A 25261-nucleotide genomic window follows, 5' to 3' on the forward strand; every position below is an offset into this window, starting at 1 on the left:
AAACTCGGCCTTTCACACAAGCTCCACAAATCACACGTTGCTTGAAAGCGCTAAGTCTCCCGATTCTATCTGTGCAGAGCGTTTATCACCGCAGCAGCCGTTGATGCAGTATTGGCTCGGGCTTGAGGATATGGCTCAAAAGGTGTTTGCCTTGACATTTTGTATTGGAACGCAAAATATTGTACACATTTATGTTTGTATCTCAATCTCTTATTCTGTCTTTTTGGATAAAAGTATTTATGAATTATCACATTATCGGCTCAAATGCGAAGCTGTCTGTCATGGTGTTAAACATGTGGACGTTTTGCAATGTAGAAAATAAGGTAGAGCCTCTTGCTGGGCTTCATACTGTGTACCATGATGATCAGTATTTTAGTATTTTTTGCATGTATTTGTTCGATCAATCTGTGTACATGACCTGTAGAATATATACGCTGAATACCACACAACACAAATATACATTATACTGCGAAGTACCTGTAGCTGTGAACGATGCATGCTGTGGTTTTGTCATCTCCCGTTGTGTGGTGCTTTTCTCTCCATGTCGTGGCTGGAGGCGGCCAGCAGGGGCGCTAGTTGCCACTGCGCCTCCTTGTCCTACTCTCAAACAAAGCCCTGAAGATAGAACCACGTGTGGTGTGCGCGTGCGCAGTGCATGTTATTGTAGCTGCCGGCTTCTGTTATGGTAAGAAAACACAGGAACACTGTTTATTCAGTTTGCTACATTAAGTTGCATAGCGAGCAAGATTATCAATGACATTTATAATAAACTAAAGTGAGTTAAGACGGATATATACATTTTTATTGTAAATCTATATTTACTTCACTCTGGCTTAATTTTGCACATAGATTTAGTGCAACACATGTTTATAGATGCTCAGGAAACGGTGCATGTTTTATCTTGCTGTTGTGTTGAGTTGCAATCAGATCTAAAACCCTGTTTGTCCAGGTGAGCCTCTCAGATGGAGTCAGTGTGTGAGCAGCTTTGTGGAGCTCATGATGATGAGGAGGAGGAGGAGGAGGGTGGTAGAGCTATGCTGTGGTCCCTCCAGGAGGCTGTGGAGAGGCAGACCCTGCAGATAGGAGCGTCGGCCTGCGGGGCCACGGCCGTGGTGGACGTGCTGAAGGCCCTCGGCGTGGACGTGGCCCCCGAGGAGGCCGATCGCTGTGTGCATACTCGCCTGAGGAGGTACGAGTCACCGCTGCCCGACTATCTGCTGTCCCGGAGCGAAGCAGGTAAATGTCCCGGATGATACACTGGTGCCAAAACTGCAGCCGAGGGCGTTACTTACAAAAGGTCACGTCCTCACCTGTGTGAGGTTAAACCTGCATGAACACTTCAGCAAAGTGAGCTCTGCAGTTAATCACGAAAAAGCTTTTAGTGGTCAAATGAGAAATCGATTCAATGTGAAATTTATATATTCTGGCTCCATTATTTTAAATTGACGATAAAACTGTGCTGTTTTCTGAGAACCTCAAACTAAATTTGGCTTATTTCGCTGCACAGATATGTTTTCATTCAGAAAGTAAATTGTGACGAGCAACAACACGTCATGATGATTTCTCAATAACCCACCTGTTCTCATCTGAAATTACAATAATATGTAAAATCTTTATATAAAACTGGGTAAATGAGCAAACCTTTTTATTTAAAAAAATAGCGAATTTGCATGAATCACCCTTAAACATCTTGGTCCGGATGCAGTTAATTATCAAATAGCTTCATTTTGCAGGTGAGAAAATGATAATGTAGCTTTTATTTCTTCACTACACTGGCAGATATTAAGCAATAAACACTTGTCTGGAGCTCTAACTCCCAGCAGATTGTCCCGTGACGCATCAGGTAATAAATGATGAATACATGAAGGTTGACCCTGTACTGACGCATATTTTAACCGGGCTCCACGGGCAGTAATATTTCAGGGTTCACAGATACCGGTTGTGATGTTAACCTGCAGCAGCGAACGAGGCTGCGTCACAACTTGAACCCGTGATCGCTGCTTCCTTCCTGACAGCTGGTTTGCACTGCCAAGCAGGCCGTTTCCAAAAACGACCCTCTTGAATTAGACAATGAGTTTATTTCCCCTCAGAGGAGAAGCTGTAATTAACTTTTTCAGCTCCACAGTTTTTACACTTGACATTTCGGGTGTCTAACCCAAACCCTCGTCCTACACGTGAGGGTCTGAGTGGAAAAGAAGCATGTATATTCATTTATTATAAAAAAAAAAAGTCCTGTGTTTCTCTAATGATCGTACAGGTGATAGAAAAAGTCAAATAAGGACTATGTTTCCTTCCAGGTGCGACTCACGCTCAGCTTATCGCAGGAGCAGAGGAGGCCAGTAAAGGCGAAGTGATGGGTCGCTTCTTCCACCTTCACCCTCGCCGGCAGGTGAAGCTGATCCCTTGGCTCGCCCGCTGGATCCGAAAGGGCGCTGTTCCCGTGGCGACCATGAACATGCAGCTGTCTGTGCCCGAGGGGGAGGAGGTCCCCGACGCCTGGCACCACCAGCTCATATTTGGGGTCGCACCCAACGCCGTTTTCATGACGAATCCTTTAGATGTAGGTGAGTAACGGGAAGGAAGCAACTCTTGTCCCCATGGCGTTGATGTGTTCTCATCCGTCTCAATCGTCTTCTAGTAAGCGAGGACGAGGTGCACCCGCGACTCTGCAGTGAATCGGTGCTGCTGATTCGTCGAGAAGACGTCCTGCAGCGATTCAAGCCTGATTCCTGTATGTCAGGCTTCTCAGAGAGCCAGTCTGACCCGCGATGGAAAGACCTGGATGTTGAAGGTAAATCATTTATTAATGATTTTAGTTTTGCAAACAGTTTTTATCTTGTATTTACTTATTTGTCTCCCTCTTTTCTTCCGATTAGGTCAGGTGAGTCAGATGGTCAGAGAAGAGGAGCAGGAGCGCCCCCTGTTGACGCACATCACGATCCCTGCAGCGTACGGCTCAGGCGTCACCCTCTTCGCCCTGCGACGGTCTGGAGTGGGACAAGAACTCCTGAACGCCCCCGAACTCCCTCTGTTGTGACTGCACCGGCCCACGTGGACTGGAGACTTGAATCGTAACGAGTTTTTTAATGTGATATGAGAAATAAAACTGATACTGTGACATTTTGTGGAGCAGAAACTGACGAGTAAGGGATTTCACTGTCATCCTTGTACATTTTCATCACTGTTGTCTTTGTATTTTTCTGTCCCTGCATTAAGGTGTGGAAACCTCTCGAGTTGTGCTAAGTTTCCAGGATAAAATCTTTTATCTGATCTGTTTAGAAATCGCATCCATCATTTTTTTACAACAGCGATTCTGTGTAATTCAGAGTTATTACAACAATATCTAGTATCTGATTCACGTTGTTTATCTGCAGCTCACTGTTGTTGCTGCTTATCTCGGCCAAGACGCACTTCATAAAGATATTTAGAATCTCGGTGGCTTAAAAAAACACATGGTGAAAATAAAACGATAAAGAGCCAGGCATCATCATCACTTGTTTTCTCTTTTTTCTAGACGCATTTGAGAATCGGCTGCTATTAGACAAAGGTTACAGGAATAAATAATCGGATTAGGATTAAACACAAGGTTGAATGTTGTCAGTACAAGGGATACAAAAAAACAGCGGTGGAAAATAAGATTTACTCGAGCCTTGTATTTAAGTGCAGTTTTGAGTTAACTGCCCCTGACTTGAGCGTTTCCATGTTATGCTCCAATAAATACTTGTTTTTATTTCAGTTAATGCAATTAATGTACTGCTATAGTTACACTTTTTAGAATAAGATTAAAAACATCAGGAGCTTTAAACTGACTAGCAAATGTAACTGTGTATTCCTACACATAGGATATATATATTTTGCCCTTGACATGCTGTTGCGATACAATAATTTCCCAAATTGGGATCAATAAAGTACATTTATCTTATCTATCTTATCTTATAAATAAGGAAAATAAAGTGTAGAAGTTATTAAGGAAAGCAAAAGGACAAAGGTTACATGGCTGTTGTATAAAAATGAAACTATCTAAATAATAATGAATAATAATGCGTTGTTTCACATCTTAAATCCAGAAGTATTTTTCCTAGAACCTGATCTATATGAATTGTTGTTGTGGATGTCAGTACTGCTTTTAGGGAGTAAAATATTTTGATGATACTTTTTCTAAAACAAAGTAGCAATGACTCCAAACATGTGCTTATCAAACTATTTAAAAAAATGTGAAATGTAAACATAGATGCATTGCATTTTTATTCTGTAAAATAAGTTTTCATATCAGCATCAACATCACATTGACTGATAAATCTGTCGGGCTGGCATTTTTTACATTGTTTGTTTGTAAAAATATCCGAGTACTACCTCTGCTAATACCATCCTTATGTATTTATAAATTATTGAACAAATGTATCTGCTGCTTTAAAAGTCATGTAAAGTTTATTTACACAAGGCAAATAAGTGGGCTCCTTTATTGCCTGCAAAACAGGATTTCTGTCACTTTTTTATATATAATTTTAAAGAAATGTGTAACATATATATAAAAAAAAAATAGGCAGAACAAGTTATTTACACAGACGTTAATTGGAGGAAAGTTAATTGATCACGTCTTTCTTCAGGACAACGGAAAAGCTGCTTCGAAGGCCACACCCGATTTCCCCGATTGACTCCAACTCCCATGATCCTCTCTGTCGGTGCATCCGGAGGAGGAAGACGACGAAGAAGAAGAAGAAGAAGAATCTCCCCCAAAAACTTCTCTCCGCAGCAAAATAAAGGTGAGAAACAGAAAATCAACTTTGATCAGCAAGTTATTTTACACTTTTAACGACACCTTGCGCTTGTTGCGTAACTTTGCGATGCGATTCTCGAAGCGTTTACGACGCACATCACTGAGATATTGAATCCACGTGGTGTGTGTGTGGCGTGGGTGTGTGTGTTTGGCTTGGCTTGGCTTGGCTTGGTGTGTGTGTGTGTGTCAATCCCTATGGTCAGTCCCCAGGCTGCGAGCAGAGCACACACTCCTGTCACTGTTGTCCTGAACTGGGCTCCGGCTATTTCCCGCTTATCACGTACAGTCAACGCGCACAGGTGAGTGTTCATGTTCATGGTTTCGCTTGTTTCAGTCGCACATGTTTTAAATCCACTTGACTTGCTTGCAGTGGAAGAGCATTGACTTTAGTGAGAAATGATCTGGGATAATGAAAGAGGCTGCATCAGACATTAGACACAGCCGGCCGTGTTCAATTGCGGAACAGTGCGTGCATTTTACAAGCACGTGCGGCCATATTATCAACCAAACTTTCGTTATGGAGACACCTTTCAAACAAATGGTTAGTTAACCAAAGAAAAGTGAGTTCTATCATCCATATTTTAGTTTTCTCCTCAGTGCAGGACATTGATATGCAGCATGGTGAGAAAATAAAATGTCAAAAGTACTATAAAGTCATTTTAATGTCATTAATCACGATAGATGCTTCAACGCTTTATATAAATGTGCAGTTTTCTTTCAGGACTCGTTCAGACTCGTGTGCTCTCTGGCTGGGTCACATGAGCCCGAGTGATTTCAATCAGAAGCGGTGATTTGGCTAATTGTGGACCGTGTGCGGCCCACTGTGCGACACTCTGCCTTTTGTGCTCTGTCTGATCCCGGCTGGTCTTCCCAGGGACCTTTCAGACTGTGACACTCGGAACCCTTTTATTTATTTTTCACTTTAAAGTAAACCTCGCAATTGCACAACCCTCGGAACTCAAGTCAGGTCTACGCAGATTGGGATGGTTTGAACTCTGACCCTGTTTGAGTTGGGGGTTTAAAGCGTGCGCAGGAGTCATTGTGGTTTCTTTTCACTTTTGTAATATACGATTTTGTACCTTTGTCGCACTCGAATATGTAATACTTGTTTGAAAACCACATTTAGGGGTAAAATTAAGTTTGGGGAATGCAGAACAGCACATGAGCCTTATCCAAGTGATGAGATTACATTGATTCCAAACTCGTGTCACGAGGAACACTGTGAATTCACACTGTGTGACGGCGCATATCATGTTTTACTTTTGTTCTTGAAAGAACCATTTTATTTCTTGTGTTAAATCCTCTCAAATATAATCAATTATTAAATGACAAACATTGTAGCTGCCTGCAATAACCATAGCTAAATGAGAAAAGGCGTCTGCGCGGAAAATTGGTTTAAGAGGCTCAGAGGAACCGAACTGCCGAGGCTCCGGCGGATGGTTTACTGTATCTCCACCTGATAATGGTTTTGTTTTTCCATGCAAATGAGCCGTCGTGTTCAGCCCGTCAGTGCTCGGTGACCACGCCATTTAATTGTTGACTTGTGTTTTTGTTCTAGTTGATTGGATCCTTGTTAGTGTGGCGTTACAAGATAATATAAGACCCCGGGCCTCGGTAAAGGTCAGCGCTTCCTCGCAGCTCGGCAAACTCCTTTCGTTATAGGTCAGGCCTTGCGTGCAATTAAACGGCTGCTTTGCGAAAAGGCTTGGAGGCGGATGAGAAGCGCTGGCCGCTCTGGAGGAAATAACCATGAAGGCGTGCGCGGGTTTCAGCTTAATGCAACACGCTGGGATCTCTTCATTTTTCACCCAGGTGCCATGGCAGAGCGGGTGCTGTTGGTTGGCAGCGGAGGACGGGAGCACGCACTGGCCTGGAAGTTGGCCCAGTCGCCACTGATCCAGCAGGTCCTGGTGGCTCCGGGTAACGCAGGCACCGCCAACTGTGGGAAGATCAGCAACTCTGGTAAATACAGACACTCGGAGAAACTGGCAAATTGTATCACCGTCTTTACACATAGTGATTAGCATCTTGTGTTTTGTGCTTCTGCCCTTAATCCTGAAGCGGTGGTGGTAATAATTATAATAATAATGAAGAAAAAAGTGTGAATGACCCACAGACCGTTGCTCCCTGTGACTTTCCTCCACGCAGAGGTCTCGGTGAGCAACCACTCCATCTTGGCTCAGTTCTGCAAGGATCATCACGTGGGGCTGGTGGTGGTCGGGCCTGAGGTGCCGCTGGCTGCAGGTAAGTGAAGTCCTTGGATCTTATTTCGTCTCCTGTCTATCGTGTCCGTCTCGCTACCTTAAACCCATTGAGGCCTTTGGCGGCAAATAGAAAAGCTATCTAAAACCCAAGCACTGTTTGAAAACGACCACTTAAAAGGGAGGGTTTTCTTAAGGGTGGACAGAATCGCCAGCGTTGACACAAACTTACATTTCTCAGCCTCTAAAGCGGATGGAGAGATGAAGTTAAAACATTTGCTCACTTAAACATTTGGCTTCCATTGTTCTTTCCCTAAACTTAACTTAACAAACCAAACTCAAAGAAATCCCCGCCCGCTTCCTCGTCTTCAAACACGTCACTTACCGACCGAGCCTCGGTCAGCGGCAGAGCAGGAACATTGTCTGAGTCTGAATACATTTACACGTATCACATAGGCTCTTAATGGGTTCACGTCTCTTTCAGGTATCGTCGATGACCTGACGGCAGCAGGAGTGCCGTGTTTCGGCCCCTCTGGAAAAGCAGCTCAGTTGGAGGCCAGCAAGAGCTTCTCCAAGGCGTTCATGGAGCGACACGGCATCCCCACGGCCCGTTACGGCTCCTTCACCGACCCCCAGGAGGCCTGCAACTACATCCGCACGTCAGTACAGCAGCAGACAAGTGTTTCTGTGCCCACGTCCCGAGTCTAGAGACGTATAAATAGACGTGTGTTCTTTGTGTTAAATGCAAACTACGAGACAACATCACTGTTTTCCAGCAGGAAGCTTGTGGAGTTCTGTTATTTGGGAGCCATTAACCACACAGAAAATTGTGTTGTGATAGAAAATGAAATGTTGACAGAATTAGTTTTGTCTCAGACTTAATGATCTCAGAAGTGATGGTTGTTTTTCATCGTGCCCTTGAAGAAGCAACAGAAGAGACAGAGTTGTAACTTTTCATCTCTTTGGTCATATAAACCATCTTGGGCAGAACAACAGCTGCCACGCTCTGACAGCCTTCATCCATACGCATCCACAATGGTGTGCTCCGCAGATGCCAAATGGTCCACAGAAGACATTTTGGGTTTTATATAGGCAATACAGCATCTGCTCCAGATGTGTTTCCTGTGAAAATGATTCTTTCTGCACGTTGCTGAGCCGGTGTCATTGTTTGCCGTCTCCAGTGCTGACTTTCCTGCGCTGGTGGTGAAGGCCAGCGGCCTGGCGGCCGGGAAGGGAGTCATCGTGGCCAGAGACCAGGAGGAGGCCTGTCAGGCTGTGATGGACATCATGAAGGTACCTGACCCGATACTGAAGTATAAGAAAAAGAATGTCAAAGGCTTAATTTACGATGAGTCAATTTGGAGGCACAATACGTTTAGTAAAATGTGAGTTAAGTGTTAATTGTATTGATTGTATTTATTTTATTTGACGTTCTCTGACTTGAGAACTTGTGATTCATAGAAACCCAAAACTTGTTAGGCAATTTTTCTACCAAGTAAAAGCACATCTTTCGATTTGTTGCTGCAGTGTTTCATTCTTTGTGGAATTACAGAGCTTTTATCTAGAAAAGTTGTGAACTTGGGTCTGAAGATTGTGTTGTAAAAAGCTCCGCACACAAACGATAAAGCGTCGAACTGTTTGAGAAGGATTCATTGATGAAGAGGGATAATTCTGACATGGCTCTGGAGCATTACCACAGCCCGTACATAACAGGCAGGTTTAGAGCAGACGCTTGTTTTATTGAAACAATGGATCAAAGCAGCATGTGAAAGTTGTCTCTCTGACAGGACAAAGCCTTTGGAGCTGCAGGGGACACAGTGGTGGTGGAGGAGCTTCTGGAGGGAGAGGAAGTGTCTGTGAGTAAAAACGGTTAAACTGAAATTCACAAGTTATTGACACAAGTTTGATGTAAAAGGGAAAATTGACAGGATGTTTCCCTGCTCCTTTTTAGTGTCTGTGTTTCAGCGACGGCTCCTCGGTGTCGCCGATGCCTCCAGCGCAGGACCACAAGCGGCTGCAGGACGGGGACCTGGGGCTGAACACTGGCGGCATGGGGGCTTACTGCCCCACCCCTCAGGTACTGCGCTGACATTTGACAGTGAGCAAGGTCGTACTCTGCCGCCAGATCTCTGTCCAAAACTGAACGGAGCCTAAAAGAAGGTGATGCTAATGTAATGTATGTCGCTCCTGTGCAGGTGAGTCAGGAGCTGCTGCAGCAGATCAGAGAGACGGTCCTTCAGAGGACGGTGGACAAGATGAAGGAGGAGGGAGCTCCTTTCGTGGGCGAGTGCTCTGTCCCTTACATGTGTTGTTGTCTTTGCTGTCGTGAGTTTACAGTTTCAGATGAATGACACGCAGCCTCCATCGTGGATGTTTTTTCCAGGTGTGCTGTACGCGGGGCTGATGTTGACCAAGCAGGGCCTGAAGGTGCTCGAGTACAACTGTCGCTTCGGAGATCCCGAGTGTCAGGTACAACTCGTCCCTAACCCATGTCGATGCACAAGAAACATAATATTTTTCTCTCAACTCATTAAAATTTTTGTAGGTGCTGCTGCCCCTGCTGAAGAGCGACCTGTACGAAGTGATAATGAACACCATGAAAGGCACGCTGGCTTCCAACCCCCCCGTGTGGCAGCAAGACAGCTCTGCTGTCACGGTTGTCATGGCCAGCCCTGGTTACCCTGGCTCCTACAAGAAAGGAGTAGAGATCACAGGTTTGCACGACACTGCAGCAGCAAAGCCTGTGCGAGCAAAATGTCAGAGTATAGTGAGATATGAAAAATGTTACAGTATAGTTGGATGGCTTCAAAAAAGGGATAAAGTCATGGAATAATAATAAATAAAACATGTTTAATCGCTCTCGTCCTTTAGGCCTCTCCCAGGTTGAGGACATGGGGCTGCAGGTTTTCCACGCCGGTACCGCCCTGAAGGAAGGAGGCGTGGTGTCCAGCGGCGGGCGGGTCCTGACTGTCACGGCGGTCAGTTCCTCCCTGGAAGCGGCCCTGCGTTCCGCCAACCAGGGCGTGGCTGCCATTGGGTTCCCGGGTGCAGTTTACCGCCGCGACATCGGCCACCGGGCCATCGCTCACCTGAACCAATCCAGGTGTGTGTGAGTGTGGCGCACGCCAACTGGAAACAGTCCCCTTTTTTATTATTTTGTGTGTTGTTTGTTATTCCCCATCTCCACACTGTAAATCCTATAGAACCGTTTGAATAATAAACATCAGTGTACATGTACTCGTGTCCTAGTTTTCTTTTGTAATCACAACATAAATAATTCTGTAAATTAGCTTTTATTATTTGAATGTGTGTTCTATTCTCCACAACCAGAATTTCCCCCCTGGTTTTTAAAAAAAAAACGTTATAATCCTCTTCCACGAGACCCAGTTCAGATTTAGACCTGAACCCAGTGGGAATAAAAAACTGTGTCTCTGACAGAGGTCTGACCTATAAGGAGAGCGGAGTGGACATCGCTGCCGGTAACAAGCTGGTGGAGCTGATCAAACCTCTGGCTAAAGCTACGTCTCGCTCTGGTAACTTCAGTGTCATGTTGAAAAAAAAGAAACTTAACACAGGCAGAAGATGTTTTTACCCAGTAAAATAATTCATTACACATGTTGAGATCAATTGTAATACATGGTAAAAGTCTGAATAGTAACAGTGTGTAACTTGTATTTTCCATCAGGGTGCAATGCAGAACTGGGAGGCTTCGCTGGTCTCTTTGACCTGAAGGCTGCAGGATTTGTGGACCCCATCCTGGTGTCTGGGACGGACGGCGTGGGCACCAAGCTCAAGGTGGGACAGGAGTTTGTTGTCTCCACGCAGGCTCCACTGTCATTTCTCGATATTCGTGGCTGTCGCCGCTAAGACCTGGAACAAATGAGAATCTAATGAAAGTGCTGAAAAGCTCCGCTCGGTCCAAATTGGCTTTGGTAATTTCCACATGGGCTATAACGAGTACCCATTGAAAATAGGATCCAGATTTGGCTGCGTGGTAATGGAGCAGCAGGGGAGGCGAGCTTATCTGTAGACACATTCAAAGGCTTAGACTCTGGCTTCTTAAAAAAAACCTTGAAGAGAAATACAAATTCATTTAAAGTGTGAAAGATCCAGGATTCATGGATTGAAGCAGATTGAGCTCATTGTTGGCGAGTCTGGAGATGAAATTACATTCCTTACTGGGTTTGATTTGTCAAGGTGCCAAAACTTCTGAAAGTGTTGTGATTTAAAAAAGTGTTTTTTTGGTCTCCATCAGATTGCTCAGGCGTGCGGGCAGCATGGCGGGCTGGGTCAGGACCTGGTCGCCATGTGCGTGAACGACGTGCTCGCCCAGGGCGCCGAGCCGCTCTTCTTCCTCGACTACTTCTCCTGCGGCAGCCTGGACGTGGACGTGGCCGCCTCGGTGGTTCGGCGGCATCGCTAAGGCCTGCGAGATGGCGGGCTGCGCTCTGCTGGGTGAGAGAAGTGACGGTGCAATGACTGAATGATAAATATGATCTATGCTTATGATGTCTGTGTTTCAAAAAATGTCCTTGTCCAGGAGGTGAGACGGCAGAGATGCCGGGCGTCTACGCTCCCGGCGAGTACGACCTGGCCGGGTTCTGCGTGGGAGCAGTGGAGCGCGGCGCCCTGCTGCCCAGACTGGGGGACATCGCCGAGGGGGACCTGCTGCTGGGAGTGGCCTCCTCTGGCGTCCACAGCAACGGTTTCAGCCTGGTCCGCAAAGTCTGGATGCGGGCCCGCCTCAGCTACAGCTCCCCCGCCCCATTCTGCGGCCCTGGACAGACCGTCGGTACGTTTGCTTTTCATTTTCACCCCAGATACAAACACTTGAATCCCAACCCACACTTGAACTCTTCTGTCGCCTCCAGGCGAGGTTCTGCTCACGCCGACGAAGATCTACAGTCGCCTGCTGCTGCCCATCCTCCGCAGCGGCGCCGTGGAAAGCCTACGCTCACATCACAGGGGGTGGGCTTCTGGAGAACATCCCTCGGGTGCTGCCCCAGGAGCTGGCGGTTGATTTAGGTACACCTCACCTTCGTCTGCATCATAAGCATAAAAAAGTTCTGAAAAGCTGGGGAAAGAGGAAGAAAGTTTCCTGTATAAATGATTCTAGTTGAAGGACCTTTGTGCAAATGTAAACATGAATAAACTTTCCCTGAGGTCACTCTCTGCTCCCTCATTAATATTCCCACGTTGTCTCTGCGTGATTCAGACGCGTCTCGATGGAACATCCCTCCAGTGTTCTCTTGGCTCCACAAGGAGGGCGGCCTGAGCGACGACGAGATGGCCCGCACCTTCAACTGCGGCCTGGGCGCCGTGCTGGTGGTTCGCTCCGCTGGACGCTCAGAGGGTCCTGCGGCAGCTGCAAGGCCACGAGGAGGCTGGATCGTGGGCTCACTGGCTCACAAGCTGCCTGGTCAGCCACTGAAACACTGACACCGGAATGTAGAATCATAACAAGCAGATAAAGTTGGTGAAAATGAAAGTTTTGTTGCGTGTGTTGCTGTAGGGGCAGAAGCTGTGGTGGTGCGTAACCTGAGCAACAGCCTGCTGAAAGCAGGGTCAGCCGCCGCCGGAGACTCGGGGGTCGAGCACAATAATGGTTGTCACGGCAGCGACGGCACAGCGCGCAAAAGAACCAGAGTCGGTGTTCTCATCTCTGGCACAGGTGTGTTTTTTATTCATCTGGAAATAAGGGTTTCAGCTGGACTCAAACAAGTCTGAGTGAAAAGGAATAATTAGAATGCTCCCATTTTTTGTTCAAATCAATCAAAGGATACGATGAATGTGTGCTCTGTAGACAGATTTAGTTCCCACTTGATATTGTCTAAAAAATGTTTCCTCTGTGTCCCAGGCACCAACCTCCAGGCCCTGATCGAGCAGGCCAAGCGTCCCTCCAGCTCGGCAGAGATTGTGGTCGTCATCTCCAACAGGCCGGGCGTTCAGGGCCTGAAAAGAGCGTCACTGGCTGGAATCCAGACACGAGTAACCCAGATATTTACGAGAATAATAAAAACCCAAGTTCGGTGATGCGAGTTGTTCTCTAATTGAAGGATTAGATAATGAAGTTTTGGTGTCTGACCTTAAACAGGTGGTGGACCACAAGATGTACGGGAGCCGGACAGAGTTTGACGGCACCATTGACCGCGTGCTGGAGGAGTTCAGGGTGGAGCTGGTGTGTCTCGCTGGATTCATGAGGATCCTCACGGGAAACTTTGTCAAGAAATGGAACGGTGTGAAGGCGCCATCAGCAAGACAAAGGTTTTCTTACATTTAATTCCAAAGTCGCGTTTAAGTGTTTTACACAGCATGTTTCTGTTGCAGGAAAACTGCTGAACATCCATCCATCCCTGCTGCCGTCATTCAAGGGCGTGAATGCCCAGAAGCAGGCGTTGCAGGCCGGGGTGCGGGTGACTGGCTGCACGGTTCACTTTGTGGCAGTAAGTAGGAAAGAGTGCGGGGCAAATTTGTTTTTGTGTTTGAAGAAGTTAAACAGCTGTTGTCTTGTCAGGAAGAGGTGGACGCGGGAGCCATCATCGCGCAGGAGGCCGTGCCCGTGCTGAGCTGCGACACCGAGGAGGGTCTGTGCGACAGGATCCGGGAGGCCGAGCACCGCGCCTTCCCCGCCGCCCTGGAGCTGGTGGCCAGCGGCGCCGTCACGCTCAGCGAGGACGGCCACAGCGTGTGGAAGACGAACCCACAGAGTTAAAGGCCAGACGTCAAACGCAACTTTATCCATTGGTGTCATTAACACAATAAAACAGTTTGCTTCTGTAAAACTCAAACTTTATTGTACAAACAAGTGGGAAAGAAATAGAAAAGTTTACAGTCCTAACTTTAATTTCCTCCACTTCAAACTGTCCTTTGCCTTGTTGGGTTCAGTTGAGATGAAATTCTTAGATAAAAGTATCATTTCAACTTTGACTGAAGCATTGTACTTGAAATGAAAACAATGACATTCCAATATTAACTTGTAAGAAATGTTACGATTGTAATATATAGTGGAATTAGCTTGTAACGCTGTCGGTGTAATGAATTCTTGTCTGTCATTATTAAAGTGTCTGTTACAGTGTTGCATACAGATGTCATGTCAGCATGTTTACAGCAGAAGCACCTTCCACTCGGTCTGAATCTGGGACATTTGTCCTTGTAAAATCCGTCCAGTCTCTTCTTTGACAGCTCAGAAATCTTCCTCTCACGTTTGTCTCCGGTGGAAGCGAAGCACTGACAGTCTCTCGTTTCCAGTTCTTGTGGTCAAGCACGACTCTCCCTGCAAGCCCCGTTTCCCCAGGAGGTTAATGATGTCCTCTGTTGACAAAGAGGGAGAAGTGTCAAATCACCTTTGTCGTAATTGAAATTGCTTCAGACATTTAAAACTCACCTGGATCATTCTCGGCGATGGTAATGAGGTAAAACAACCCTGTAGTGGACAGCAGCTCCGTCACCAAGGGGAGAAATCTGTCCGTTACTTCTCGTCCTCGCGTCCCACCTGCCCAGGCGGCCTCGATACCTCTGCTCCCCACCTGGACAGGACACAAGAAAAGCTTCCACTGTTAAAACGCTCCCCATCTTCCACCTGTAGGGGGGCCTGCTGGACTGAGAGGCGTCACCTCCTCTGATGGCGTCACCACGTAGGGAGGATTGAAGAGGAGGACGTCCACTTTGCCACTCAGCCGGGGCAGAAGACACTCCACCTAAAGAGAGGAAAACATTTAAATATGCATTGTGGTTCATTTGAAATCTGTGCATGTAAAAGTCTCACCAGGTCTGTGATGACAGGTTGTAGTGACACGCTGTTGCAGGAGGCCGTCTTCTCTGTGCACTGCGCGGCTGCAGGATTCACATCAGTGCAACTGGGAGACAAACACCGAGGATCACACTGTGCTAATGCACGAGTGTATTTCACTGTAAATGGGATATCAGCTCACATGTATAACGCTGAGGGTCCAACCACCGACGCCAGGAAGGCGGACACCGCTCCAGAGCCGCTGCCGACCTCCACACACACAGCCGGGCTGCAGACAGCGGAGAGAGACACACCTGGTCTGAGTGACGGGGCTCATTTCCGGTTGAGTTACAGCGGAGCGTGCGTCTGACCTGATCGTCTGCAGCCGCCGTGCGTCTTTCTCCAGCGCGTCCTTCAGAAGGAACGAGTCCTCCGCGGGCTCGTAAACCTCCTGGAAGTGTCCCCGTCCGGCGTGGGAGTAAACGGGAGTGTGGTAACCGGCGCACATGTCTTCCTTCACGGCTGCAGCCTTGCATGCGTTCCTGGCTCGCGTTCCCGGCTCGCTCCACCATCCACTGCGTAAATAATGGTACGTAAATGTCAGCGGAGGTTTCGCACAGTGTTGTCGTTTAACGGTTAAGTCGATTTTACGCACTAATCGCCGTCCGAATTGTTCATAAACGACGTAAGCTAACGTTGTGCTAGGCGCTTCAGCTAACGTGTTTTCAATTCACTTCCTCATACGCACTACGTCACTGTGACGTGGGTGGCTCTCTTCTTCGCTGGTTTATTGTAGCAGCTGTTTCTATGTGGTTTTATGAATGAAAATGTGAAGTAATCAGTTAAATAAAATGTAATGTTAAACCTGACAGTCAACAATAACTGTACAAATTAAAATAGTGTTGACAGAAAAAAGAATAAAATGCATGTATAATATATACTCGTCTTGTTAGGTTTATGAATAATATGTGGGTCGTTGAAAAAGAACTAATTTACAGACAGCAAACTAAATCAAATTGTCTTAACATTAAAAGTGCAACTGAAGCAACATAAAAAAAAAACGTACACGTAATGAAGAAATAAGTCCTGGTGCATCACATTAGTACATGTATAATAAATTGAAGGGCAAATATTCAGAGGAGATTTAATTGTGGATTGAAGACGGAGCAGAAACTGTAAAAGTGAAGCATTGACACGAGTAAACTAAGATTGGGCCAAATGTGATGTGTTGTCTGTTAAATCAGTTGTAGTTTAGATAAAGAAATGCAACAATAAAGTAGAGCTGAGGCTCTTGTGATTAAATAATAATTGTTTTAATCTTATAAATGAAAATGTGTGCTTTTAATATACAGTCTATGTTTGCGCCGCGGCCGTAAACGGCGACTGACGGACGTGCTCCGGTCAGCGTCTGGCGTCACTTCCTGTTTTGAATTGTTTGCGCATGGACTAGGTATGGCGTCCTGCTGCTCCTCGTTTCTCCCATCAACTGTTCCCCCCTCCATAAACTCTACGGTCTCCCAGCCCACCCTCACACTGTGTCCCTCCCTCTCTGGTGTTAGCTTAGCAGCTTAGCGTTAGCCTCTCTCACGGTGCTGCTCACTCACTCCTCCGCCTCCTTCATTAAAAAGTTATTGTATAAAAACTATAGAAATTCAGACTGTCGGAGCAATGAAGGTTTAATGTCGTTAGTTATGAATTGTTTGTCAAGTGTCAGTAGATTAGAATGTAGAGTTTATGACATAATTAAATTGAAAGTCAGCAACTTTGTCATTATAGCACACTCCACTTGCTCATACATCATATTTTACAGGAGCAAGTTATGGAAGCCGTAATGAAAATTAAGCTTATTTCCCAAATTTGTGTAGTAAAGTTACCTGAAAGTGGGGGTCATCCTGAACAAGAGTGAAGTGAAAGTTGTCTGTCACCTCTTAAGGTTAAAGTTAGAAGTTGGTACCATATTTTCTCTAAATGTGTACAGTAAAAACCGTTGACACTTGGCATAGAGATGTTTATTTATTTTTTGCTGTTGCCATTGTAAACAGAATATTTGTCTTCCCACAGAAAGAGATGAGGGGAAGCATTACCTACAAGATTGTGCCCAGTTACCGGTCCATGTCCCGTGAGGTATGGCATCGAACACACGCACACATTTGATGGTATAGTTAATTGCAGAATCTTCATAATAATATTCATTACAATAATGAGATATTTGAAGGTGTTCTGAACTCTGCCTCGTTAACGTGTCCAAATGATGTGTTGTCATCAAAAGATTAGCAAGCCCCCCCCCAAACATTTTCTGCATGATATGTGTACAAAGGCTGCCTTTCAGCAGCGCATCGCACACCTGCGACGAGAGCGCGCATTCAGTGGAGGAGTGAGGCGAGTGGTGTGTGACGCAGAAGGAATTGGGAGCGAGGATCGACGTCATCGTTGACGTAAATACGTCGACTCGCGGAACGTGCGTCCACACGTCGTATGAAAGGATTCAGATACCTAAAGAGCAAGCTGAAGCGAACCAAATCACCCCCGATCTTCGAGCATAGGTCAACTAGGACCCAGATGCTGTTATTAGATTTAGAAGGAGCGTTTCTATGTTACGGTAGTCGTATTTTAACCTGCGCAGCCTTTTCCGTCTTTACGGTAGTAAGCCCTGGCAGCGCCTACTATACAGAACAACAGAAAGTGGGAACAAAGAGGAAAGTTGCAGCTGTTTAGTAGTTAATATTTGGTGAGATTGTTTATATGTGAAACGTAGTTATATATAAAGAAAAAAGAAGAAATGGGGAATCTCAAACTAAAATATGTATTTGATTATAGTACACTTCAGTGTGAAAATTAATAATAAACATAGTTGAAAAACTCTAGGATTTTGACTTTATATAGACATTGATACAACTACGAGGCTACTTCAACAACTATATGAACTGAGTAATCCAAAAATAATTGTTACATTAATTGATTAAAGAAATGATAAGAGAAAAGAGAGAGAAGTGGGGTTTTGGCAGACACACCTGGAGCGGAGCTGGAATCCGAATGGGCTAATCAGAATAAGTTTAGAAGATACAGTCTTTACCAGTCGTCACCGATATTTTGGTCCTTTGAACTGGATCCTAATCTTAACTCCAGGATTAAGATGCAACAATACAGAAGTGGAGACCGTCCAAAGAGGGATAGACGTACGGATGACTACGAAGTGGACTATCTAATGGAGGGAGATGCCCAGATGATATCTCTCACTTGTCATTGGGGGGGTTCCCCAATACCCACCCTGGGGTGGAAGAGAACCTGAAGAACAGTACGGCTCATCCAGCTTCCACAAGAAGCTGGGGATGACATGGGGGGAAAACCCACAGCTCCATTGGGACTTTGAGCAGCTTCACTCACCAAGAGACGAGACGAGGACGCTTGTGGAGGGCATACGCAGCCGCAAAGAACAAATGTCAGCTGTAGTTACTCACTCACTCACTCCCCACAGCCAGTTTCAAATGAGCGGTCCAACTATTATCCCCCACCAGTCCACTTCACGCCTACCTCATAAGGAGCCAGGACACACGAGGAGCCTCCTTATCATCCCCCATAGTCCAGCTCTACACCACATCCGCGTTATTCAGGTCCCCAGACCCATACATATCTCTACCCCCCCTACTCCGATACCATGGCTGCTCTGGATGAAAGGTTTGGACAGCCACACCAAGTTGCATTGAGGAGAATGGCATTTGTCTAGGATGCACCTGACGTCTGCGGTGGTGACACGGCTGCCTTTGAGAGGTTTTCACTACCAATCCAGTCAGTGGTGGGACTACTGAAGACCCTGGGTCCACAAGCGGCAATCGTGCGACACGTGTACAACAACCAAGACTGTGGTCCAGAGGCTCTGGGAGGAAAACGGGGAACTGGACGACTGTCACCTCCAACTGGAGATTGTAGATGTCTGGAACAAGTAGGCAGGAGAACTAAAGGTCCTACCATTCATCAGCCTCCCACGGTGTTACACTCCCAAAGAAGTTGAAGGTGCTAGCATCATAGCTCCAAAAATAGAAGATAGTCAGGGCAAGACCTATCTGGCATTGGTCATGTTAAGATCCCAAATTGCCATGGTGATTCAGGAGGAGGAGCTCACCTTGAAGACACCTCAGTCAAGCCACCCTGTTGACAGACTGATGTGGCTGCAGTCAGAGTGTTGCCGCTTTAAGGTGTTTGTTGGCACAAGGGTGGCTGAGATCCAGGAGCCCACCGACCACAATGCGGATTCGGTGAGGGAAGACCTTGAGAGAGCTTGCAGAGCCCAACAGAAGGAGTCAGGGCTCACCTTTCCCCCACCAATCCCCAGATGTATGGCCCAGGAAATGTGCTGCGTCAGCTGAGGAAGAGATGTGCTAACTTTGGAAGTGGACTTTCTGTGGAGTCACATCCACAATGCAAGAGCGGCAAGTTCCAGATGTGGACAAATGCAAATCATGGAGGGAGCTTATGGACGTAACAGCGCAAGCGCTTCACGGGGCGGCAGACTAGTGCAACAGAAATATTTATCTTCCAGAGTGACCGTTTCCCGATGAACCCCGCGTCACCTAGTAGCCACCTACTTACCTTGTCCCAAGAGTTTAATGAGTCAAGCGAACTAATCAGAGTTGGTGGGAGACTATGTAGATGTATGGATGGTGGCATGCCACCATCCATCCCATTGTCAAAGTCTTGATCCAGGATTAGGTCTGTCACCCTGGGCCAGAGCTGAAATGAAGTGCATCTTATGGATCCTCAGAGGACGTGAATCTATCCCTCACCATCAGCAGTCCTGCACAGACTGTCATCGATGGAAGTCCAAACCAGCGGTCCTCACAATGTGCGACTTACCAGTTGCCAGCCTTTTGTGTCTTTAGGCCTGCCTTCACATCCAACGGCAACGGACCGTTGCAGACCCTTCCAGATAAAGTGGAGCGGACGGTCCGAAAAGAGACGGGGGAATAATATTCAAGCGCCTCGCCACTTGACCTCATTGCTCTGAATAATTGTCAGATCAGGGGAACCAACTTCAAGGGAGGACTGAAAGAGCTCCGTGAGGCCTCCCTGTACCCACTTATACAAACAGTGGGTGCTCAGGATGCTGCTCATCAAAGTGGAGGGCATCCTAAACTGAAAGCCCTTGGGTTCCATGTGTAATCTGGTGTCCTGTGATGGGCCAGTTAGATGGCTCCCTTCCTCAAGTAAGTATACCCGAATACGGAGCTCTTCAGTAAACTGATGTGAGTCATTCCCAGATCACTTTTGGGCAAGTTTCATCAGACCCCTACTTACCCGTCTCCAAAGCTGCCAGAAGTGGCACACCAGCGCAGATGGCGGTGAGGTCTGCGATATAAAGATAAAAGACGAGATGTACACCATGCCTGCGGCTCAGCAGGTAGTCCTCCCAGCCATGTCTCCTCCCAAAGCGGACAGTGCATGTGTTATTGTAGCCCAGGTTTTTGGCACATGGTCGCAAACACAAGGGATTCAAGTTCCTGCCGTGGTCTGCGGGATGACCTCGGGTGCCCCGAACCGGCTGAACATTCCTTCAACCAAAGCATCTACAATGGTCTCTGCTTCTCGGTCAGGCAGGCTGCGTGCCTTTGGCCACTTGGTGAAGACGTAGCGGTTACCCCTTTCCGAGTGGGGGAATGGCCCTAAGAGCCCCTGTTGGAGATGGGCGTGGGATCTGTCTGTGCAGCTGTCGCAGCGGCGACAATAATCTTCCACATCTCGCCTGTGTTGGCCCCGGCAGAGAGTGTTTGAGATCTCAAAGTGACCAGATCCAGGAGCTCCACGTAGTGCCCGGTACTGCCACCGTGTCTCTCCTGTAGCTGGTTCCTTCCAACCCCTTTGTAGAACCCTATCACACAGGCGCAGAGTTTGAAACACTGACCATAGTCACAGCCACTAGTCCCTGATTGGCAGACGGCCCCCCCAGAGCTGCACATTTCACCACCTCAGTCTTTAAGCATTTGCACTCCTGCGCCTCCCTTTTCTCGCAGTAGCTGTTGCAGGGCTGAGGGGAGAGTGCATCCAAAGGGTCTCTACTATCATTGAGGCTTAGCAGCAACAGGCTAGTCAGAGCATCCCCAGTAGGGCTTTCCTCCTCCTCTTTCCAGCCTGGGCTAACAGTTGAACTTGTGCACGGAATGCTCCCCAGTTAGCTTTCCTGTCGTATCTGGGGGTTTTCATTGAAGGTGGGATCGCTCCACCTGCGAGCTGTTGGCTGGCATTCATCCCTAACTTCCCCTGATTGAAGCCAGCCCCTACGGCCATTTCTCTCACCCGCTCTCTGTGTTGGGTCGCACCCTGGTCCTCGTCAGTGTTGTTGACCGTCGGCTCCCTCCTCCCGCAGAACAGTCTTTAAGGTCATCTTGTTAATGGGGGAAAAGTCACTGTAGCCCGCCCGGATCTGGTGGTGAAAATGTTTACTCGTGACACCAATGTAGCGTCCTCGCTGCAGAGACGACACGGAAGTCGTGTCCTTATTTGCAACGTTATTAAGGCCAAAAGAGCACGTGGCCTTTAGAGCGTATTGCTCCGACACTCGTCACATCAACCCTTGTCTTCTTCAGTCTACTTGTTATTTCACCCCTGTCCTGCCAACAAACCAACAGGCATTGGTCTAGGAGTGTCATGTGCCCTACCCTGACCTGTTCACTTCAGTACTTATTGAACAAGTTACCTAAGAGCTTGTTTGGAGAAGGGGACCAGAGAATGAGATGTCTGGAGCAAAACCAAGTCCAGCATCTTGCAGTCGCAGGCTACCCGAAGTTTGGTCATGCTGCCCCTTGTTGCGACGTCTTTGGATGAGGCCGCTCTGGAACAGAGGGGACAACCGATGAAGGTTGCCATAAAGCTCAGCTGCTTTGCTTCCGTAACTTGTTCCAGCTGATGTTCCTCGTCTCCACATTGTCCCAACATGTCCACTGGTTGCCAAGTTGTTTGACCGAGGCTGCCTTGCCTTTGTGCCCTTGAAGTCTTCAGTGAGACTGGTGGCACCCTGTGGAATTCCAAGCCAATTGTTGACGTAGGTGGCGATTCCTATTTGTAGCTTGTCCACTGTTGAGATTGGGGTAGAAGCAGGCCTTCAGTCTTTGAGGCAGCTGAGTGTTGTTGACGGCCCGTAGCCCACCACCTCTGATGAAGAATCTAAGGTCAGAGACCTGTCCTTTGACAATGGAAATGCTGCTTGACTTGGATGGTTTTATCTTCAAGTGGGCCTAGCCGATATCCTCCTCCAGCGGTGGTCCGAGCAGTAATGGCATCCACGTGAGCTCTGGAGGCGCAGATCAGAGTGAAGCTGCTGTCTGCCCACCACCCATCTTCAGGCTGGGCCAGTGACCTCCATAGCCATTGGAAAAGCCAGGGATTGCCAAGAGGTCTGGGGCAGACGATAAAGTTGGGGCTGATTGGAGCGTTGTCAACTTTGTGTCCTCGGGTGAAGGATGAACCTTTGCTGCGTGTCAATGTTTACACGGGTTGAGGAAAAGTCACCTTTCTGATCATGTTCTTCTATGTAGTCTGTAGTTAAGATGATGCGAGCCAGGGCTGCTTTAATAGGGTTTTCATTAGCGATGTAAATGGAGGCTTTTGTCTCAAGTAATTGTCGGTGTAAACTCTGACATGTATTCCAACAGAAATGCGACCGAGGAATATGAACAGTATCTAAGTAGATGCGGGGGCATGGTTGAAGAGGAAAGTGACCCAGGCATTTGTCTACACAGCTGATTGATGTGCTATTCCTGTCCTGTTTGAAGTGAACCGGCAAAGACTTGAATGTTTTTGTGTAATGTGCCTAAATTGGGGATTAAAGTCTCGGGAGTGTTGTCACCACTGATGTCTCGTGTTGTTTCTGTTGACTATTTAGATGCTTCAGGCAGCTTAGACTTAGCGTCGCCACTAAAACTAAGTCGTGTACGTGAATCTCTCTCTCTCTCTCTCTCTCTCTCTCTCTCTCTCTCTCTCTCTCTCTCTCTCTCTCTCTCTCTCTCTCTCTCTCTCTCTCTCTCTCCTCTCTCTCTCTCTCTCTCTCTCTCTCTCTCTCTCTCTCTCTCTCTCTCTCTCTCTCTCTCTCTCTCTCTCTCCTCTCTCTCTCTCTCTCTCTCTCTCTCTCTCTCTCTCTCTCTCTCTCTCTCTCTCTCTCTCTCTCTCTCTCTCTCTCTCTCTCTCTCTCTCTCTCTCTCTCTCTCTCTCTCTCTCTCTCTCTCTCTCTCTCTCTCTCTCTCTCTCTCATAAACTGTTGCTTTAACAAATTGTAATTTATAGAAGATGTAGATGGTTTTTATTTAAAGATAACAAGGCTGAACGTAAAAAGAATCTTGTACAACTTGCAGTAGACGTGAAATCAGACAGCACAAGAAAAGGCAAACTTTAATCGACTCGGCAGAGGTACACATTACATTTAGCACAACAAGTACAAGTGTTACAGAAGCGCAACAAACAAAGTAGTTTTCGCCAACGTGTAGTCGGGAGAGCCTTTTCCTGGAAGGAAAAGAAGTTTGGTCAAGCAGCTCAGATTTCAATACATTAGCCTCAAGTGCTTTGTAAAGAAAGGCTAAAGGCTAGTTAGCTAAACAGGCAAGTGCCAACGAGGTGGTTGAGAAGAGGAAGGCCAAGAGCAGGTGAACAGGATCACATGACATTTCATTTAGCACAAACAGAGTCAAGTATGCACAAGTGTTACAAACAAAGTAGTTTTCACCAACGTGTAGTCGGGAGAGCCTTTTCCTGGAAGGAAAAGAAGTTTGGTCAAGCAGCTCAGATTTCAATACATTAGCCTCGAGTGCTTTGTAAAGAAAGGCTAAAGGCTAGTTAGCTAAACAGGCAAGTGCCAACGAGGTGGTTGAGAAGAGGAAGGCCAGGAGCAGGTGAACAGGATCACATGACATTTCATTTAGCACAAACAGAGTCAAGTATGCACAAGTGTTACAAACAAAGTAGTTTTCACCAACGTGTAGTCGGGAGAGCCTTTTCCTGGAAGGAAAAGAAGTTTGGTCAAGCAGCTCAGATTTCAATACATTAGCCTCGAGTGCTTTGTAAAGAAAGGCTAGTTAGCTAAACAGGCAAGTGCCAACGAGGTGGGCCAGGAGCAGGTGAACAGGAAAGACAAAGGGCAGAAGAGAAATTAGGTGTAAAAGAGTTGTTTGGGGATAGTAGCTGAATTTAGCACAAAGACTTTAGGGTAGCAGAAAAGGAAGAGTAGTTAGATTTTGGCCCATTTCCATGAGAAGGTGGCAGTTTGTGCAAGCCCACCTGGGGGCGAAGTAAGAGGATAGGAAGACTTACCTGCGTGGATGTAGGAAGGAAAAAGGCCAAAAGGAGCAGAGTGGCCCGCGCCCGCTGCCTCCCCCAGCTGACTGTCACAGCAGACTGCCGAGGCTTCATTCTCCGAGTCTTCGTCGGGCGGGCGCTTGCTTTTCACCTGCTGCTGCCGGCCTCCCATTGGCTCACTCCTCTCTTTCCCCACCTGCACACAATTGAACCCCCGCTTGCTTGATTGCTCACCTGACCCTTCGGGTTTCAAAAAGCCCTCTTTCCTTTCGTCGCGCTTCCCCAGGAGGAGCGACACCACTGGGCTTCATGCTGCAAAGGACTGTGACTTTCTTTGTCCTCAACCGCATGCTTGACTGGCAAACACACTTGGTAAGTACCCTTAGTTTGTTTGTTTGTTTATACTTTGACTCTTTTCTCAATAAATTATTTGCTCAAACACAAATGTTGTCTTCGTTAATGATGCGCAAGTGTCCATCTGACATGCTTATTTTGGTTGCTTGAATTGATTTTATCAGTTACTAATTGGAAATTAATACTATTTAATGAAACTTTATCTATCTTGTCTCTTCTTTTGAAGGGTGCTGCCCCAAAGTTGCTTCAAGGACTTCTACTTGTTATTTCACATTATGACTTTGAATTTAGATATCAAGCACATTTCTTTAATGCACAAAGGCACTACATTTCATTTGATCATCAAATCATAACTATTAAAGAATCTAGGCATATGTTAGTATGTTGTTCAAAATATGATCAGAAAAATACTAGGGTTACCAGTATGATGTTTGTTTCACACTAAACTACATTCTGTTTGGTTTCTCATTCAAATCAATACAATGATTTCTCTAAACACTCAATTAACTGACATTCGTTACACCTGGCCTATATTGACATCAGCTGATCGTCAACTTGACTAACTCAGTCACGCCTTCCTTCATTGTTCGCCAGTGACTCGACTCCACCGCTTCCTACTTGTGCTAACTCTGCTGTTCTCTGACATGAACATGCAGATAAAAGCATTTACACAACCCGCAGCCTGAAAACATCAGTGGAGCTGACGACGCAAAGACAACCGACAAAACGAGGATCGTCGTGTGGGACCTCGGGGTCAAAGTACACCGACACTAAACGTTACTAATGTTTAAGGACTCACCTCGTGCATCCTTTTCATCAACATCAGACAGTGGCAGCAGTGGTGGTAGGGTTACCTGGGAAACAATCAGTCGGAATGTTAAGATGGATTTGTCACTTTTCAAACAACACTTCATCAAAACCATA

The 25261-nt window shown here is 46.7% G+C and overlaps 3 protein-coding genes and 1 long non-coding RNA gene across 4 annotated transcripts; 3 read left to right on the plus strand and 1 right to left on the minus strand.

Moving 5' to 3' along the window:
- Positions 1–502: 502 nt before the first annotated feature.
- LOC117775807 lies at positions 503–3487 on the plus strand. Its single transcript, XM_034609269.1, has 5 exons — positions 503–685; positions 950–1236; positions 2298–2564; positions 2639–2791; positions 2877–3487. Exons 2-5 carry the CDS (start codon positions 963–965, stop codon positions 3035–3037), a joined length of 855 nt encoding a protein of 284 aa, XP_034465160.1. The 5' UTR covers positions 503–685; positions 950–962; the 3' UTR covers positions 3038–3487.
- Positions 3488–4953: 1466 nt separating this feature from the next.
- On the plus strand, positions 4954–14054 carry gart (phosphoribosylglycinamide formyltransferase). Its single transcript, XM_034609253.1, is given in 26 exon segments — positions 4954–5076; positions 6590–6739; positions 6926–7021; positions 7463–7637; positions 8160–8271; positions 8766–8834; positions 8930–9055; positions 9174–9261; positions 9362–9447; positions 9524–9692; positions 9850–10081; positions 10417–10511; positions 10664–10773; positions 11234–11386; positions 11388–11433; positions 11519–11770; positions 11850–11920; positions 11922–12003; positions 12194–12309; positions 12311–12359; positions 12362–12397; positions 12491–12649; positions 12836–12966; positions 13073–13214; positions 13306–13421; positions 13493–14054. Coding segments are annotated over 25 exon segments (3054 nt in total). The 5' UTR covers positions 4954–5076; positions 6590–6594; the 3' UTR covers positions 13691–14054.
- A 67-nt stretch (positions 14055–14121) lies between these two features.
- Positions 14122–15358, minus strand: LOC117775808 (methyltransferase N6AMT1-like). The gene is made up of 6 exons (XM_034609284.1): positions 15079–15358; positions 14910–14996; positions 14744–14834; positions 14592–14675; positions 14363–14504; positions 14122–14289 (listed from the first exon to the last, which is right to left on the minus strand). The coding sequence occupies exons 1-6, from the start codon at positions 15213–15215 to the stop codon at positions 14177–14179; spliced, it is 654 nt and encodes a 217-aa protein (XP_034465175.1). The 5' UTR covers positions 15216–15358; the 3' UTR covers positions 14122–14176.
- Positions 15359–15411: 53 nt separating this feature from the next.
- LOC117775812 lies at positions 15412–15615 on the plus strand. The gene is made up of 2 exons (XR_004616338.1): positions 15412–15541; positions 15580–15615. It is a non-coding gene; the product is annotated as an uncharacterized LOC117775812 (long non-coding RNA).
- The last annotated feature ends 9646 nt before the right edge of the window (positions 15616–25261 follow it).

The sequence above is a fragment of the Hippoglossus hippoglossus genome, chromosome 2 (assembly GCF_009819705.1).
Source record: "Hippoglossus hippoglossus isolate fHipHip1 chromosome 2, fHipHip1.pri, whole genome shotgun sequence".
Taxonomy (NCBI): Eukaryota; Metazoa; Chordata; class Actinopteri; order Pleuronectiformes; family Pleuronectidae; genus Hippoglossus; species Hippoglossus hippoglossus.

Bases quoted from the DNA above. Each gene is read 5' to 3' on its own strand.
- LOC117775807 (XM_034609269.1), top strand. From the start codon at position 963: ATGGAGTCAGTGTGTGAGCAGCTTTGTGGAGCTCATGATGATGAGGAG. The intron at 1,237-2,297 runs GTAAATGTCCCG...GTTTCCTTCCAG, and splicing joins GCTGTCCCGGAGCGAAGCAG to GTGCGACTCACGCTCAGCTT. The intron at 2,792-2,876 runs GTAAATCATTTA...TCTTCCGATTAG, and splicing joins GAAAGACCTGGATGTTGAAG to GTCAGGTGAGTCAGATGGTC.
- LOC117775808 (XM_034609284.1), bottom strand. From the start codon at position 15,215: ATGTGCGCCGGTTACCACACTCCCGTTTACTCCCACGCCGGACGGGGA. The intron at 14,997-15,078 runs GTCAGACGCACG...CGCTGTCTGCAG, and splicing joins CGGCGGCTGCAGACGATCAG to CCCGGCTGTGTGTGTGGAGG. The intron at 14,835-14,909 runs GTGAGCTGATAT...TTTGTCTCCCAG, and splicing joins GGACCCTCAGCGTTATACAT to TTGCACTGATGTGAATCCTG.